Raw genomic sequence first — 16,585 nt, forward strand, 5'->3', positions numbered from 1 at the left:
TTAAGAAGATGGGACCGAGAGGTCATTTATATATAAAGCAAATAGCCACCTAGAATTCCATGCACTGGTCCTGAAAAGCTTAAAACAGAAGTTCAAACAACTCAATTGGCTTTCAGCAGTACACACAATGTTTGGTTAAGTGCCATAGGACATTTTTTGACAAGATCTTCTGCTCGACTTACACATTTCTGCTTTGCTTATGGAAAGGTTTGGCTATGAATGGATATGAAAACATAACACAATGAATCTCGAAACAGGAAATGCTCTCACCGGCAGTCCACGTGAAGACATTCAGCTGGAGATCTATGGGATTTGCAGAGGTAACAGCAACCAGGACATCACGAAGTGTGGTGTGTCTAATCTGTTCTATTTCTTCTTTAGTGAACAAGCTACAAGAAGAAATAATAGAGCTTTTCAGCCCAGTAAGGAAAATGCAGCATGTGACAGTTCACCACACTAGGATCACTACTTCCCCTATCTTCTTTCTTACTTATTGATAATAAATTAGCAGTGTCTGTTCTCTACCATCTTACTGTAGCATCCACATAGCTCAAGTATGCTGAATTCCAATCCACAGAGTTTTGTATTTAAATTGTATCTCATATACCATATAATGGATGCCATGTCATTCTTCTAATTCAATCCAATGCAATTTACATCCAGGGTTTGTACTCTGCTTTCAGTTTTAATGGCGTTCAGGCCGCCGCTAGACTGTTAGAACCACTTTGCTTTAGAACTGGGTGATTTGTTCTCTTCAACTTTAACTCAATGATCTTCTGGTATGTTGACCATATGTGTGCAATTCTGGAGGCCGCATTATCGTAAGGATGTGCTGAGACTGGAGTCGGTCCAGAGAATGGCCACCCGGATGGTCTCGGGACTCAAGGATCTCCCGTACGAGGAACGGCTGGATAAGTTGCAGCTGTACTCACTCGAGGAACGCAGAGAGAGGGGTGACATGATCGAGACATTCAAGTATCTCACGGGCCGCATCGAGGTGGAAGAAGATATCTTCTTTTTCAAGGGTCCCGCGGCAACAAGGGGGCATCCGTGGAAAAGGCGGGAAACTGCACGGGGACACCAGGAAATTCTTTTTCACTGAAAGGGTGGTTGATCGCTGGAATAATCTTCCACTTCAGGTTACTGAGGCCAGCAGCGTGCCTGATTTTAAGGCCAAATGGGATAGACACGTGGGATCTATTCACAGAGAAAGGTAGGGGAGGGTCATTGGGGTGGGCAGACTAGATGGGCCGTGGCCCTTATCTGCCGTCTATTTCTACGTTTCTATGTTTCTATGACCCCTGATGAAGGCTCTATGTAGCTGAAACACGACCCATGTCAGTTCACATTTATTAAAGAGTTATTGTAATCAAGTTTTAAAACAAGAAGAACAAAACTTTGGAAAACACTGTATCAATCGGCTTTGTATAGACTCTTAGTACTCTGGACTACCACGATTGGAACACCTTTGAGACTCCGCTTTGTGTTTGTTTCTATTTGTAGTCTATGTGGACATCCTTGTTTTTTGCTTGGATTCATTACTTATTGGTAATAAATTAGCAGGGTCTGTTCTCTACCATCTTATTGTAGTATTCACATGTCCTGTTGCATCCTTTTGATATTATATTCTGCTATCCTTCAAACCTGTCTAAATACAGACAGTTTGGTGGATTCTTACTATACAAGTTACTAACACTAGAACCAGGGAGCCTTGATTTTTAAACACAACATCTCTTCTAATGACACCAGAAAACAGGCGTTTTCTCCTGGCCCACTTATGAGTAATTTTTAGCAATGCACATGGAAAGCAGTTTTTATTCATTTTTGGATTTTTATTCAATTTGTATCAGACATTTGTGTTAATTACAATGTGTTAAAATGGTTTGGCATCCACGTATTTAAGGTGTCCAAAGATACCAAATGGGCCAATGAGAGCATGTCACAAGTAATTTTATATCTTCTTAGCTGCATTTCCTAGCCTCTAGGGCACTCAAATTTGCTCATCTTGGTCATTCTATACAGAGTCATCTAGATTTAGGTGGCATGTCTACAAGTAAATGTCAGTATTCTAGTCATTTCTGCATGTATTTGAACATACACAAGCATAACTAAGCTCTGCATGCTACTCTGTATGTCTTAGATAGTGAGTACTCTGCAGGCTGGTGTTCACGTGGGCAGAATGTGGGTGGGGCACATACATATATGCATAAATTATGTATACATCTCCCCCAATCCAGACAGGCATTTATATCAGATCTATGGCTGGCATAAGCAACCATCCCTCAGGTACCCAGTTATACTAGTATCCTATAATGGAAAGCAGGTGCCTGTTAGATGAATCTACTGTATGAAATGCCATAACACCACGCGTGGCTGATCACCAAGCCCTTTAGAAAGAAAAGATGCCCTGGATATCTTTCATACAAGTATTCTTTCATTTCAAAACCACAAAATTCTAAGGATAAGAATTAATCCTTTCATGCCCCTTATCAGGGGAATTCTATAAATGACATGCACAAAATTGCACACTATTCTGAAATGCACGTGTTACTAAATTGGCTAACAGGTCACTTAGTACTAATAATTGGGCACTAATAATCAAAAGTCCATAGTCTTCCTATTGAGACAGACAACTTGGGGAAAGCCACTGCTTGCCCTGGGATCAGTATCATGGAATGTTGCTACAATTTGGGATTCTGCCACTTGTAGCCTGGATTGACCACTGTGGAAACAAGATACTGGACTAGCTGGGCCATTGGTCTGTCCCAGAATAGTTATTCTTAGCTCTTATTGGCATGAATTGGCAACAACTTGGATTTGTCCGTACATCTTGCCATGTGCTATTCTATAAAGATCCATGTGCAAATCTTAGAGCACACAACTCAATAAGGGCATGGAAGTAGGAGGGGCATGGGTGGGTCAGAGGTATTCACTAAAGATGCACACAGTATTACTATAATTCAGGGGATCGGTACCTACATACCATGATTTATACCAGGTTTCAGTTGGTGTAAATCCTTGTGTTCATCTTTGGGCATGGACCCTGGCATTACATGCTATCTCATAGAGGTGCCCAACTTGGACCATCATTTGTAGAATTGTGCTCAGTGCACATTTGTCTCAGCATATAAATTTGGTTTACTGAATCTAGTCCTATATGTGTAAGTCCTATAGGGCAACAAGGACGTGAAAGGGTTATACACAAAACCGCCCGGAATGTTAATACAAATGATTAGAACCAATATTACTTCCCATTTTAGTAAAAGAATAGGCAAAATTCCCTGATCACATCAAAGCAGGCTGGTTAAGTACAAAATGTAACATATTTACCCATTCTTTTCATTTTCAAACCAAAACCTGTCCCCGTCTCGCAGACGTTCAAACTGGTTTAGGAAGATTGTCCTTAAGAGTTCCCCAGAGCCACCATTCAACATTATTCCGGGTATGAATTCCAGCTTTGAAATGTCATTACCATACAGTGCTGCTAGACCCTTGATGACCTGTATGACAGTCGGAAACAGAATGGAGAAAATGTCTACTGTGATTCATCATAACTGTGCTATAGCATTAACCAATTCACGATCAAAGAGCTAGCCTTGGATGGATGTCATAACACGCCTCTAAAAAGAAGGCGGTGAGCATTGTTCCTATTAAACTAATCAAATGAGGTTTCATCAAGGTCAGTAAGCTGCTTGTAGAAAAAGAATTCAAGCCTGGGAGTTCTTGATGCTTACTCCTCAATAGAGCTGGCAAGATGAAGAAATGACTGAATACCAAAGCCCACACCCAGGTATACATCCAGTTATTAGTAAGGCTGCATATTGGATACACATTTTTAATTGAGATTTATTGCATGATTAAAGGCAGAGGTGTAGCCAGCAGTACTTTTTTTTGGGGGGGGGATCCAGGGATGGACTGGGGGGGTGGGTCCACATTTCCTTTCCCTCCTCCTCCCTTGCCACATTAGATATCATACTTTTGCTGGCAGGGATGTCTTAGTCCCGCAAGTCATAGAAACCCAATGCCTGAGCCAAGACCCCCCCCCCCCCTCATGCTGCCTCTGGAGTGAAGAAGTCAGCAGTGTGCCTCCAGCCACTGATATGTCGGCACTCACTGAGCATGCTCAGTTCCAGACTGAATGGCATTTAAGGAATTACTGATTGCAAAATGTGTTCAGCTCTGTATAACTTATACAGTTAAGTGGTGGCAGCCAAGTAAAAAGTATAACTTTGCATGGAGAATAGTGGCCCTTGTAAATTTACTGCCATTGAATAATCCTTTAAGTCTGTAATTCCACTATATATCTCTCACAATGTGGATATAGTACAAAAGTTGCCTGCTCACAGAATCATCTTGTGTTTTGGATAACCAGTAGGGATTTTTTGAGATGGCATTAAGGGGTACTGAGTTCCGGCACCTTTTCCCTTGCTTGATAAAAATGAACCATGGTCCCCAAGTATTAATAAAAGAGCTCTGGTTCTGCATACTCAGTGCTGCCTTTTCATTAATTCTATGAATGGTTGCAGGGAGCCTGGCTACTGTGGGAGGAGCCCCTCAGTGATCACCCCACTCCTAAAGAATGACTTGGTATTTGAGTAATTGCGCCTTTTTTGCTAGAAAAAAAATGCATGCATAATCAACATTCAAAGACAGGTTAAGTAAGAAATGAAACATGGGGACATGTCATTTAACCCTTTATGTCTGTTTGGATACAAGTAAACATGAAGTGAAAGGATCAGTGTTATGGGCTGAGAACCAGGGAAGCTAGGGTTCAAATCCCGCTGATGCTTTGCTTAATTATGGACAAGTTACTTACTCAACTCTCAATTGCTTCAGGTAAACCATCTGGGGATGGGGAAATGCCTACTGTCCCTAAATTCAATGTGTCTTGAGCTACTATTGAAAAGGAGTGAGTTCAATCCCCCCAAAACTCCCTTTGCTACTTTAAAAAGGCTAAAATCATCTCACATAGATCACCCTAAAAACACTTAGTCAAAGGCTGGAAGGGCTATAAGCTGTGCTCCTCTGACCTCCGTATTATTCCATGGACTGAGTTTTTCCCAGGTCTGAATAGGTTCCAGGCCGAAGAATTCCCGTACGTTGTTATAGGTGGAGAGCCCCATATCACGTCCTCGCTGGATAGTCAGAGCCATGAAGTCTGTCCGAGAATACTTCATAGACCCAAACCAATAATCTGTTAAGAACAAATTAGAAAAGCAACAATCAGATTTAGAATTGACCCAGACGTCTTTAATAGGATTTCATTGTTAAGATTCAGGGGAACAATATCTCATATATGAGTTTTGTTATGTTTTAACTGTAATTCTGTTGATTTTAATTATGTATGGTTACTTTGCAAGCTGCCTAGGATTCTGGCGGAGATAAATGTGTATATAAATAAATAAACAAAATAAAAACCACCCCAGGACTTTATTTCTGGGGGCACTGTCTGCCATGCAGTTCTGCCATTTCTTTCCAGATTCCAGATCAACATGCTTATGCTATTCTTGCCCCTCTCTTCCAGGATGGTCATAGAGGCTAAACCTGCTCCTAATTCAGCCCTGCACGCTTCTCCTGCACCTGGTCCACTCACCCCCTTCCCTGGCTCCACAGTTCCACATCCCTTTTTTCTAAAAAATATATATCTCTAGCATTTACGGCAAACTTCCTTGTAGGCCGATTCTCAAAACTCCCGTGGCAAAGCCAATAAGGCACACCCCATACTACCAGAATAGCACAGAAAAATAGCTCTCCGATGCTCAAAGGAAATGATATTCAAATTATATGCTGGCTGTAAAAGTGAAAGGAAGGGGGGAGGAACGTGTTGATGCATGCGTAGAAGAGTTTCGCAGTAAGTGCATCTCTTGTGTGCATGTACTAGGAAAACCCGACAGTGAAGCACATCGGTGCTAACCTTCTGCGCCTTTAAATATAACTTTTTCAATTTGTGTTTTACTTGGAAGACTTACATTTAAGCACAGAAAACTCATTTCACATAAAGCATTTCACTCCATGGCTCACTGATCTCATCATCAGTCTTAGTATTCTTTTGTTATTACATATAATAAAAAGCTAGCCGCGCATGCGCACTCAGACCTGCGTGACCTGTCATCCCTGATCCGTAGGTCCGTGGCCAGAGTGCGTATGCGGCGGACAGATCGGGAAAGCACAGCACAGCCGGCAACTTCCCCCCTCCCGCCCTCACTCACTGCCAAAACCACCACCTCCTCCTTCTCGCCGGCTCACCCGCTTTTAAAAATAAAGAGAAAAGCGCTGCACTGCGCTAACGCTGGCTTTGCTGTCTTCTGTCCACTGCGGCCTGCCCTCTCTGACTACTTCCTGTTTCCGCTAGGGTTGGCCGCAGTGGATAGAAGACGCCGAAGCCAGCGGCTGTAGCCGCAGATCTCCGTTCCTCCGGGAGGGGGGGGGGTGTCTGGGAGGAGAGGGTTCGCGGCCACTCAGCGCCCCCACCGAGGAACCCTGCAACTTTCCGCTGCCCAGGACCAGAGTCATTTGCCGCCCCCCCCCTCTTCCCTTACCGCAGGCCCGACTGGCGATTTAAGCAGCGTGTCAGCAGTCTTCACACGCTGCTTCGGGCCCTTCTACTGCCCTGATTTGCTCAGGACGTGCCAGCGTAAATCAGGGCAGTAGAAGGACCCGAAGCAGTGTGTGAAGACTGCTGACACGCTGCTTAAATTGCCAGTTGGGCCCGTGGTAAGGGAAGGGAAGGGGGGGCCGCAAAGGACTCGGGCCGCATTTGTAGTCGCGACTGTGGGAAGGGAAAGGGGGGTAGAGGAAACGCTACAAGAAGAAAGACACAGGGGAAGGTGCACAGGGAACTGGTGTGGGGGGAGGGAAATGGAGGGGGAGGGAATGCTGCTTCGGACAGACAGAGGGAGGAAGGGACACAGAAAGAAAAGAAGAAAGACACAGGGGAAGGTGCACAGGGAACTGGTGTGGGGGGAGGGAAATGGAGGGGGAAGGAATGCTGCTTTGGACAGACAGACAGAGGGAGGAAGGGAGACAGAAAGACAAGAAGAAAGACACAGGGGCAGGTGTACAGGGAACTGGTGTGGGGGGAGGGAACTGGTGTGGGGGGAGGGAAATGGAGGGGGAGGGAATGCTGCTTCGGACAGACAGAGGGAGGAAGGGACACAGAAAGAAAAGAAGAAAGACACAGTGGCAGGAAGATACACAGAAAGACAAACAGACAAAGGGGGCCAGGGACAGAGACAGACAGAAAGAAAGACAGCGGGAGTCGCGTCAGGAGGGGTGCGGGATGCCGCAGAGGGAACTTTTCCAATGGGTGCAACTGGGTGGCTGTCGGGAACCTCTGATCAGGGGAAGAGCAAGGTAAGTGTATCATAGGGATAAGAAGGAGGAGGGGGGGAGAAAAAGGAAGGGACGCCTACTGCTGGACAGGGGGAGAAGGAAAGAGGTGCTGATGGACAGGGGGTGGGGTGAAGAAAAAGGAACAGAGGCCTAATGTTGGACAGGGGGAGAAGGAAGGTGCTGCTGGACAGGGGGGAGGTAAAACAAAGGGAGAAGGGCTGCTGCTGCATAAGGAGAGCTGTGAAGGGGTGGTGGTGGACACAGGGGAGGTAAAAGGAAGGGAGAATGGACAGGGGGAGCAGGCAAGGGGTGGTGATGGACAGCCAAGGTTAAAGAAAGACAGAAAGAAAGAAAGCGGCTAAGGAGAGAGAGAGAAAGAAATAGAGAGACACACACACATATATTCTAGCACCCGTTAATGTAACGGGCTATAAGACTAGTATGTGATATAATTGGAAAACTTGGGATAGGCTAAACTATAATTTTTGGTGGGAGTCTTTATGCCATATTTTTAAAATGGAACGGATGTTGGCTGTACAGCAGGGAAATTATATGACATTTTCAAAGGTTTGGGAACCATTGATGACTTATTGTAAATATTGATCTTATTAATGTTCATTTTATTATACACATCCAGGGCGGGAGGGTGGGGTGGGGAAGTCATAACACTATTGATAGTCTTTGAAGAATTAAGTTTAATTAAAGTATTAATTAAAGGGGTGGGAAGGTTAAAATGTTTATTTAGGTATACTTGTTAGTGTAAAGTGCTTTTATTGTATTATTTTATATATGTTTATTTGTTAATGCACTATGATTGTTTTTAAAATGAATAAAGTTTTGTTTTTTAAAAAAAAAATTGCTTTAACTTTTTAATATGAAAATTAGTACTCAAAAGTCCAAATGGCTATTTCATAGAATTGAAAACAATTTAACTTAGCTTTCAAACAATTCAAGCACCATAAGAAAACTTCATTTGGTCCCAATGCCAACAATGACCATGTTTCGTGTCGTTCCGATGCTGCAACAGGGCTAGGACCTAGGTTCTCAACACTATCAATTCATTTTCTCAAATCAAAGATGGCCCAGGTCCTGGCCCTGATGCAGCGTAGGAATGATGATGAGATCAGTGAGCCATGGAGTGAGACACTTCATGTGAAACGAGTCACTGCTGAGGTCTTGAGCTTGAATAGAATCAGAGTTGATATTTGATATAGCACTGGGTGTTTTTGAGCTAGTATAATTTTTTCCCCGCTACCGACCCTGTTTATTTCTTATTGGAAGCACTCAAATATACACATTTTACTGTACAAAATCTTTGAATCCTCCCTGGGAACAGAACATCCCTTTTCCAAGATTCTCCTGTGAAGAACAATGCTGAAATAAAGGAGAAATGTGGTGTAGGAGTAACAGCGTGTGAATGAGTTTACCTCTTACATCTTCAACTACAATGTTATCCTCCTTTTCTGCTATTTGGGAAGACATCCCCAGTAACAGGTCATCTATGTCCGTGGAATGCCTTAGGTTTGGGTTCTGAAATGAAACATCGCAATTGTAATCAAATGACAGGAGCACTCTCAAAAATGTTAGTGAACACATTCTGAATCAGTGATCTGTCTGTAGAATCTGCCATTTGCTAAAGTTGGTAAACCTCCATAAGATATTTGTAATCTCTTATCACAAATTCCTCCCAGTAACAGGGCAAAGACCATCTTCAGAAGCAGGAACGCAGGAAAACTCTTGATACAACCCTGGAATGAGGATTCTGCATGGTGGGGAGAGTATGATGCTCCTAGATCCAAGGAGATCATGCAGAAATCACCTTGCCATTATTCTTTTTCCAAAACCAAACATTTAGTGAAAAAAACAAACATGAAAGTATGGGACCAACAATTTGAAAATCCTTTTCCAGAACTTGAGTCTTTCCACAGCATAAACAAAACAAGGGGGAAAGTACAGAGTAAGAAAAAGAGGAATGCATTGATACAGGGCAACACATTAAGGCAAAGGTCTTCACACTCAATCATTGAGGACCATCAACGGATCAGGTTTCAGGATATCCTCAATAAAAATGCATGAGAAACATTTGCATACAACCTGGGTGGTAGGTATATTGGGAATATCCTTAAAACCTGAGCTCCTGGTGACCCTCCAGGACGGAGAGTGAAGGCCATTGCATGAAGACGCTGAAATAACACAAGTATGAAACTTGGGAGCATGAATGCCAATTATCAGGGCTTCAACAGAACAGTAATTTAAGTCCTGGGTGCCGTTTCTGGCCTTCAAGACCTTCCCAGCATTAGTTGGGATTCCTTCTCATCCCTCTGAAATAGTTCTGCTTTCCTTTTGTTCAGCTAGATGCTCTCTAAAAGGTCACACCCACAGAGAGTTTATCTACTTCCCTCTTACAAAAACTAGATACAGTTCAAAGCTGAGGATCTCTAGCACTTGTTGATAATCAGTGGTCATCAACAAGTTATGCAAAGAGTTGAGCTTTCCTTCTTTTGTGAGGAAAAGCTTCCCCATTTCCACAAAACAGAAGACATGGGAAATAGGGTCGCCATGTCAATGTGAAAAGACAAATAGTCCTCTCACTATTTAAAAGTGTGACAAGTAGGAGAAGACTATACCAGGAACAGGCCAGCAGCCCTGCTGCCCCTAACAACTCTCCTGGATGTCAACTTCCTCTAGTGCAGGGGTTTTTAACCTGGGGTCCGTAGATGGGTTTCAGGGGGTCCGTGAGGGCAAGATAAAAATTAACAATTATATTCACTATACAGTCTGGTACTGTTGATTTTTCTTGCAGATAACGAGAGAGTAGATGTAGTTGTAGTAGAAAACGTAGTAGCAGTAAATCTGTTTTAATTTGCACAAGAGGATTGTATTTCATAATTATAATGAGTGGCCAATTACTTTTTGCATAATAAAGGACTGGTTGTTTGTTTTTTTAGATCGTTTACTTTGAAGTTTAATACTTTGTGTATGGCATATATGCATGAGAATCAAATCTCGATAAGTAAAGTACATTATATTCATTACATGCAAAGTTGTGTTTATGTGAAACTTTCTGGGGAAGGAGGTCCGTAGCTTTCATCAGATTCTTAAAGGGGCCCATGACTCAAAAAAGAATCAGTGCTCTACTGGAGACACCTATAAAGAGTAACAGGAAAAGGACCCTTCCTGGAGGAATGGTCAGGTCAATCATTTTGTTATATTAACTCTACCCTCACCACTGGAAATGTCTACATTATATCCTTTGGTGGAGTCCTAGTATATCTTACAAACAAAATTGGGCCTATATTGCAGATTCTTGTATACAATCTGTGGGTATTAATGCTGCCTTTTCCTATGTACATGCTTGGGTGACGTGTGGAAAAATCATGTTTTTCATACAGATGGGGGGGATGGTGTCAAAAAATGATGGGTCCTGGGTATCACATATATGTGAAGAAGTCATTTAAAATTGTTTTATACTTATATAAACCGGCCCTGCCTACCTACTGTACCTGAATGCAACTTATCTCAAACTACTACTGAAAAGACATTAGCTGAATAGAATTTTGTAATCATACAAATTCACACCTGCAATAGCAAACACCAGGCTATTTCATTACCTCACGGTTCCAGTAACTATTGCACAAGCGTAATGCTGGATAAAGGTTATTATTGTTAATGTCCGTCACGTTCCGATAGATACAGTTCTTATTCCTGAAAGAGAAAGGAAAAAAAAAAAAAAATATTACACCTGTTGTACATATATTTCTACCAAAAGTTTACACATGGCAGGAAAAAAACACTGTGGCCATTTTAGAGTTGGTGCAATACATCTGAGGAGGGAGAAACACAGAATTTGCCTCACCAACATTCCTTTTAAAGGGGCTGAATTTTTGGTACTGAAAGCAGCAGGCAATATGGTCTTCTTAAAACAGGGCTTGTTTTTAAACTCAGAGCCGTGACTTGTATAAATGTGTCCCTCAAGTTACAGGTCACAGCCACAGTTTTTAAGCAGAAGCCACCAGGGGCAGGAGTGAGTGGGGTTCGCTCCTGCCCTTTTTAGCCACTGGACCACCACAAAGTTAAGTTAGGCCACAGCAGGGGGGGGGGGGGGTCCAATGGGATTTGAAGGGACTCGGAGAGAGGTCAGGAGTCTGGGATGGGGGCTTTTTGATGTTTGGGGAGGGGCCATAGGGGGGATTAGATTCAGGGGAGGGATCCTGCCCCTCACTAACCACATAGTGACACACCAGTCAGAGGAGATTTTCGGTTGCACTGTACAGTTATCAAAGGGACAGCCCACAGATTGGGGATTAAGCAGTCAGGTCTCTTGCTCACTGAAACCCCTTAACAAATCTATGCCAATAACTTTTTTTTTTGCAGGCGGGAAAAGGTTTTCTATGTACCTCATGTAAACTCCTGGAGGCAGCATGCTGGCGATTAACTGTATTGCTGTTGCTTGAAATTCGGGTGAAATTCCAGGATCTACATATTGCTTGTAGCCTGAGAAAAGAAAGGTACGTTTAATCTCTTGTAGCCTTCATTCGTCAGTTACCTTCCTGGCAATTCATCTTGCATCTTAACCAGGAATATCACAACGCAAAAAGGCATTCCATCTCGATTTGTCAGCGCAGAATGTAAAATGCAACGCACCATTTTCTTGTCAATGCTTAGAAACTACATTGCGCAGGCGCAAATTCGGGAGATATTATTGGAATTCGTTATGCAGATAAACATGGGACACTGCATACCACATTTAGGTCCCACCACCATCTTAATTAACAATAACAATGCGGTAATTGACCGCTTCGTTTAAAACCAATTAAAAACGAATTTTTTTTTATATATAAATCTTTATTCATATTTTTAAAACTCACAATAAGTATAACACAACATACAATCATTTTATACTTTAACATTACTTATATCATCAAATTATAGCTTTCATCAAATATCCCTCCTCCCTTATATACAACAATTAATCATAAACAAAAGAAATCATAAAATATTTCCACTCCACCCCCACCCCACCTTGGACGTGTATGAACAAAAGGGAATTAATATTTAATCTATACAATAATTTCAATCTTTACAGTATCTTGTTAATGGCTCCCAAATAACCTTAATTTTTTTTAAATTTCCCTGCTGTATAGCAATTATCCTTTCCATTTTGAATATGTGGCATAAAGAGTTCTACCAAAAGCTGTAATTCAGCCTCTTCCAATTTTTCCAATTATTCGTAATCTGTCATATGGCAACCCCTGTCATAATGAGCAGAAGCCTGTTGTTATTAGAGGATATTTGGCTTTTAGCCCTCATTGACATGCCACACAATACGGTGTCATAGGATAATGCCACTGGATTTTCTAACAAATTATTTATTTAACCCCATATTGATTTCCAAAAAGCAAGAATGAATGGATGATAGAATAACAAAAGATCTAATGTCCCAGCTTCAAGATTAAAAACTAATTATAAAAAATGTAGGCGCCTACAGAACAGGCCGCCGATGTCCCATCCACAGAGGTGCCTACAGGTGACTAGCCTACAGTCAAAGTGGGCATAGATTGCACCGGAAGAGACTTTAGGCACCAACAGGAGTCCCTGCGGACGTGATTCTTGTGCTAAGTAGGCACCGGAAATGTAGGTCAGTCAAATCCTGGCCTACATTTCTGGTGTCTATTTTACATGTGGCCATGATTCTGCAAACGGTGCCAGTATATGATTGGCATGCGACCAGTGCCGGTTTTGGAGGTGCCGGCCGATACTGGCTTTGTAATTTTTCCGGCATGTAGACTGATTTTTTAAAAAAAATATGTTTATTTAAAACAAAAATTATTTGTTGTATACACTATTTAAACATCTTTTGATTTTAGTTTGAATGGTATGAAGAACTAGATCAGTGGTCTCGAACTCGCAGCCCGCCAGGTACTATTTTGAAGCCCTCGGTATGTTTATCATAATCACAAAAGTAAAATAAAACCGTTTCTTGATCATATGTCTCTTTAGCTATAAATTACAATATTATGATTAAGACTTAGCCAAAAGGAAAGATTTATAATCTATAGAGTTTTACCTCATGCAAAATTGTCATTTCTTTAATAACACATTAACTATTTTTTTCTGAGGCCCTCCAAGTATCTACAAATCCCAAATGTGGCCCTGCAAAGGGTTGGAGTTTGAGACCACTGAACTAGATGATACTTAAATCTGAAACGTAGTCCTCCCTGATGCAGCCTAGAGTACGTGAAACATAGGCTATAGCATGGTTCAGAGATACAAGATTTTCTGGTGTGCAGTGCTTATATTGAAGCTCATTTGATATGTGGGGGGGGGGACTTAGGGCCATATTCTATATAAGGTGCTTGAAAAATCAACACTGACTAGAACGATACTTGACGTGATTGTACAAGTACAAATACCTTTTATGGAATCGTGCTTAGCACCTGTGTGTTTTCCATAGCTTAGGCACCCCATTTAGGCCAACTAAAACGAGGCCTAAATTTTTGCGCCCAAGTTGTGTGCGAATTGGACGTGTTCTATAACAACGCGCATAACTTTTAGGAACACCCACGATCCGCTCCTGGCCACACCCCCTTTTCAAATTCATTGGCTGCAACTGGTGCATACTCTTTATAACATTGCAGTTTACAAGTTGAGCGTGTAACTTTTAAATAAGCCAGCATCAATTATGCAGTGCTAACTCCCAATTTTTTTTACTCGCTGCATCCTGCAATTCTGAGCGAGTTACAAAAAAAAACAAAACCCCATTCATAATTTAAAACATATAGATCACAGTAGCATCTTAATAAACAATCAAAACACTATCTAATAACAGATAGACTTAAGATCAGTTTCATGCAGTGAAACTATAATTATATGCACTGCGTCAAGCTCACCCTTCCCATTTGCATAAGTAATATCGCTCAAACAATACTGTTTTAATCAATTTCCTTAAGTTTAATCAATTTGGAGCCCCTTTGATTTCAAGCTCCAACCTGCTGCTCGCACCAGCCCCACCTTCCCCTCTGATTTTACTTCCGGGTCCCTCGACTAGGAAATGACATCAAGGGAGAGCCAACTCTGGTGCCGGCAGTAAGTTGGAGATTCTGCTCATGCTGCGGAAGCTAAACATTGGAATGGAAGGGAGGTGCGTGTGTGGCGGGGGGGGGGGGGAAGGGTGGAGAAGAGGGTTGAGCGGGTGCCTCCCATCCTCACTATGCCAATGATTTATCTTCATTTACTATGTAAATGAAACAGCAATTCTTATAAGTGGCATGGGAAATGACACAAAATGAATTTTTTTTCTAGCTGCCCATTCCTCATCTGAAATTTGCACTAAAATGTATTTATTTGTAAGATATGGCATTCATTGTAAAAATTCTTATGTTGGCTAGAATTCTTGAAATTAATAACTTTTGGAACTCACCTCATCAGTTATCCTGGAATTTACAATCTATTCAAGACAGAACATACTAGGAAAACCAACTATATTTGCTTACCAGTGTACACAGAGGCGTTTCCTTGGGCGAAAACAGGCAGCCACTCATAGAATGCAATATTCTAACAAGAAAAAGAAAACAAGACTAAAATGATAAGTTTTCTCACATCAGAATCTAGACAGTAACTAGACAGAATCTAGACAATAATTTTCAAGTAATCTAATGGATCTATAAGTAGGGTTACCAGACATCCAGAAAAATCCGAACATGTCCTCTTTTTAGAGGACTGTCTAGGCTCCTGGACTGACTTTTGTCTGGGTTTTGGAAAGCCCTGACAAGCTCTGACTGCATCTAGAGGGCATAGGTGTCGGAATGGGGGGAGGGCCACAGGGGCCATAGCCTCCCCCAAAACTGCCCATCCTGTAGGTCAGGGGGTACGTGGGCTGACCGCCGCCCACAGCCGCTGCTGCTCCCTGCTCACCGCCATAACTACAAGAAGGGAAGGACCAGGAGTGTGCAGCAAATGCACACCACTGGCCCACAAGCCTCCCCCCGATGTCAATTCTGGCCCAGACCTTCTCGCTGACATCAGAATTGATGCCGGGTGAAGGCTTGTGGACCGGTGCTGCTGCACGTGCCTGGCTCTTCACTTCTTGGATTTTCTGCAGCAGCGGGCAGCAAGTGGTGGTGGACCATGGAGAGGGGGGAGGAAGAATCGGCGGCGGATAGGCCAGGCTTTAGTGCAGCAGGGAGGGAGGGAGGCAGACTGGCTTCAGAAGCGGACTGGGGGGAAGGAAGAATCAGTGGCGGGTAGACCAGGCTTTGGTGCAGGAGGGAGGCAGGCAGACTGGCTTCGGGGGAGGGGGTGGGACAAAGGCTGGAAGGCAGTGAGGGGGACATAGGAAGGAGGGCGGGAGGAAGGAAGGAGAGAGAGAGAGAGGCAGAGAAAGACTGGGGGGGGGTTGTAAGCAGAAGAAAGACAGAGAGAGAGAAAGGCCTGGATCAAAGGGGGAAGACAGGAGGTAGATGCTGGACTATGGGAGGTGCAGACAGAGGGGGAGAGACCCTGAGGAAGAAGAGAGAGATGGAAGATCATAACAGAGGAGGGAGAGAGAGGGAGACCTGGAACAAAGGTGGTGGTAGGTAGTTTTCTGACACTGGATCTGGGGAAGGTAAGCAGAGGAAAAAGAGATAGAGGCCTGGACCCAAAGGGGATGGGGCTGGATTGTGAAAGAAATGTTGGATGCAAAAGAAAGAAAGAAAGAAATATTGGATGCACAGTCAGAAGGAAGTGAAACCAGAGACTCATGAAATCACCAGACAACAAAGGTAGGAAAAATGGTTTTATTTTCAATTTAGTGATCAAAATGTGTCTGCTTTGAGAATTTATATCTGCTGTCTATATTTTGAACTATATTTGCCTATTTTTCTATAGTTGTTACTGAGGTGACATTACATATTTTAAAGTCTTGACCTCTTTGAAAAACCCCCGAATATAAATGATAATTAACATTTTCTCTGCATATAGTGTGCTTTTGTTTTTTTTAATTTTGTGGTTACCATTATGTATTAATAAGATTATATTGTGTGTATATAAAAAATGGATAGAAGAAATTGCATTACAATTAGTATTATTATTATGGGGGTGGAGTCAGGAGCGGAGTTTGGGTGGGTCTGAGAGCTTTTGGGCCCCTCCAAACAAAAAAGCATTCCGCTGCCTATGTGCAGGGCCCCTGAGCATGCGCGGATGATATCATACAGTTGGTCAGAAATTTGAGTTCCGTCATGAAAGTCCATAGAATGGGAAAAGTCTCCTACCA

General features: G+C 42.6%; 1 protein-coding gene across 1 annotated transcript in view; it reads right to left on the reverse strand.

Annotated features, from left to right (window-relative positions):
* Nucleotides 1–16,585, reverse strand: part of LOC117348540 (dual oxidase 2-like) — an 89,955-nt gene that overhangs the window by 42,146 nt on the left and 31,224 nt on the right. Inside the window, exons 8-14 of the mRNA XM_033920783.1 lie at nt 14,826–14,886; nt 11,730–11,826; nt 10,944–11,037; nt 8,760–8,862; nt 5,031–5,194; nt 3,331–3,500; nt 271–389 (exon numbers count right to left, since the gene is read on the reverse strand). Of these exons, the coding sequence (XP_033776674.1) occupies nt 271–389; nt 3,331–3,500; nt 5,031–5,194; nt 8,760–8,862; nt 10,944–11,037; nt 11,730–11,826; nt 14,826–14,886 (808 nt within the window). The remainder of the gene's footprint in view (nt 1–270; nt 390–3,330; nt 3,501–5,030; nt 5,195–8,759; nt 8,863–10,943; nt 11,038–11,729; nt 11,827–14,825; nt 14,887–16,585) is intronic.

The sequence above is a fragment of the Geotrypetes seraphini genome, chromosome 14, assembly GCF_902459505.1.
Source record: "Geotrypetes seraphini chromosome 14, aGeoSer1.1, whole genome shotgun sequence".
Taxonomy (NCBI): Eukaryota; Metazoa; Chordata; class Amphibia; order Gymnophiona; family Dermophiidae; genus Geotrypetes; species Geotrypetes seraphini.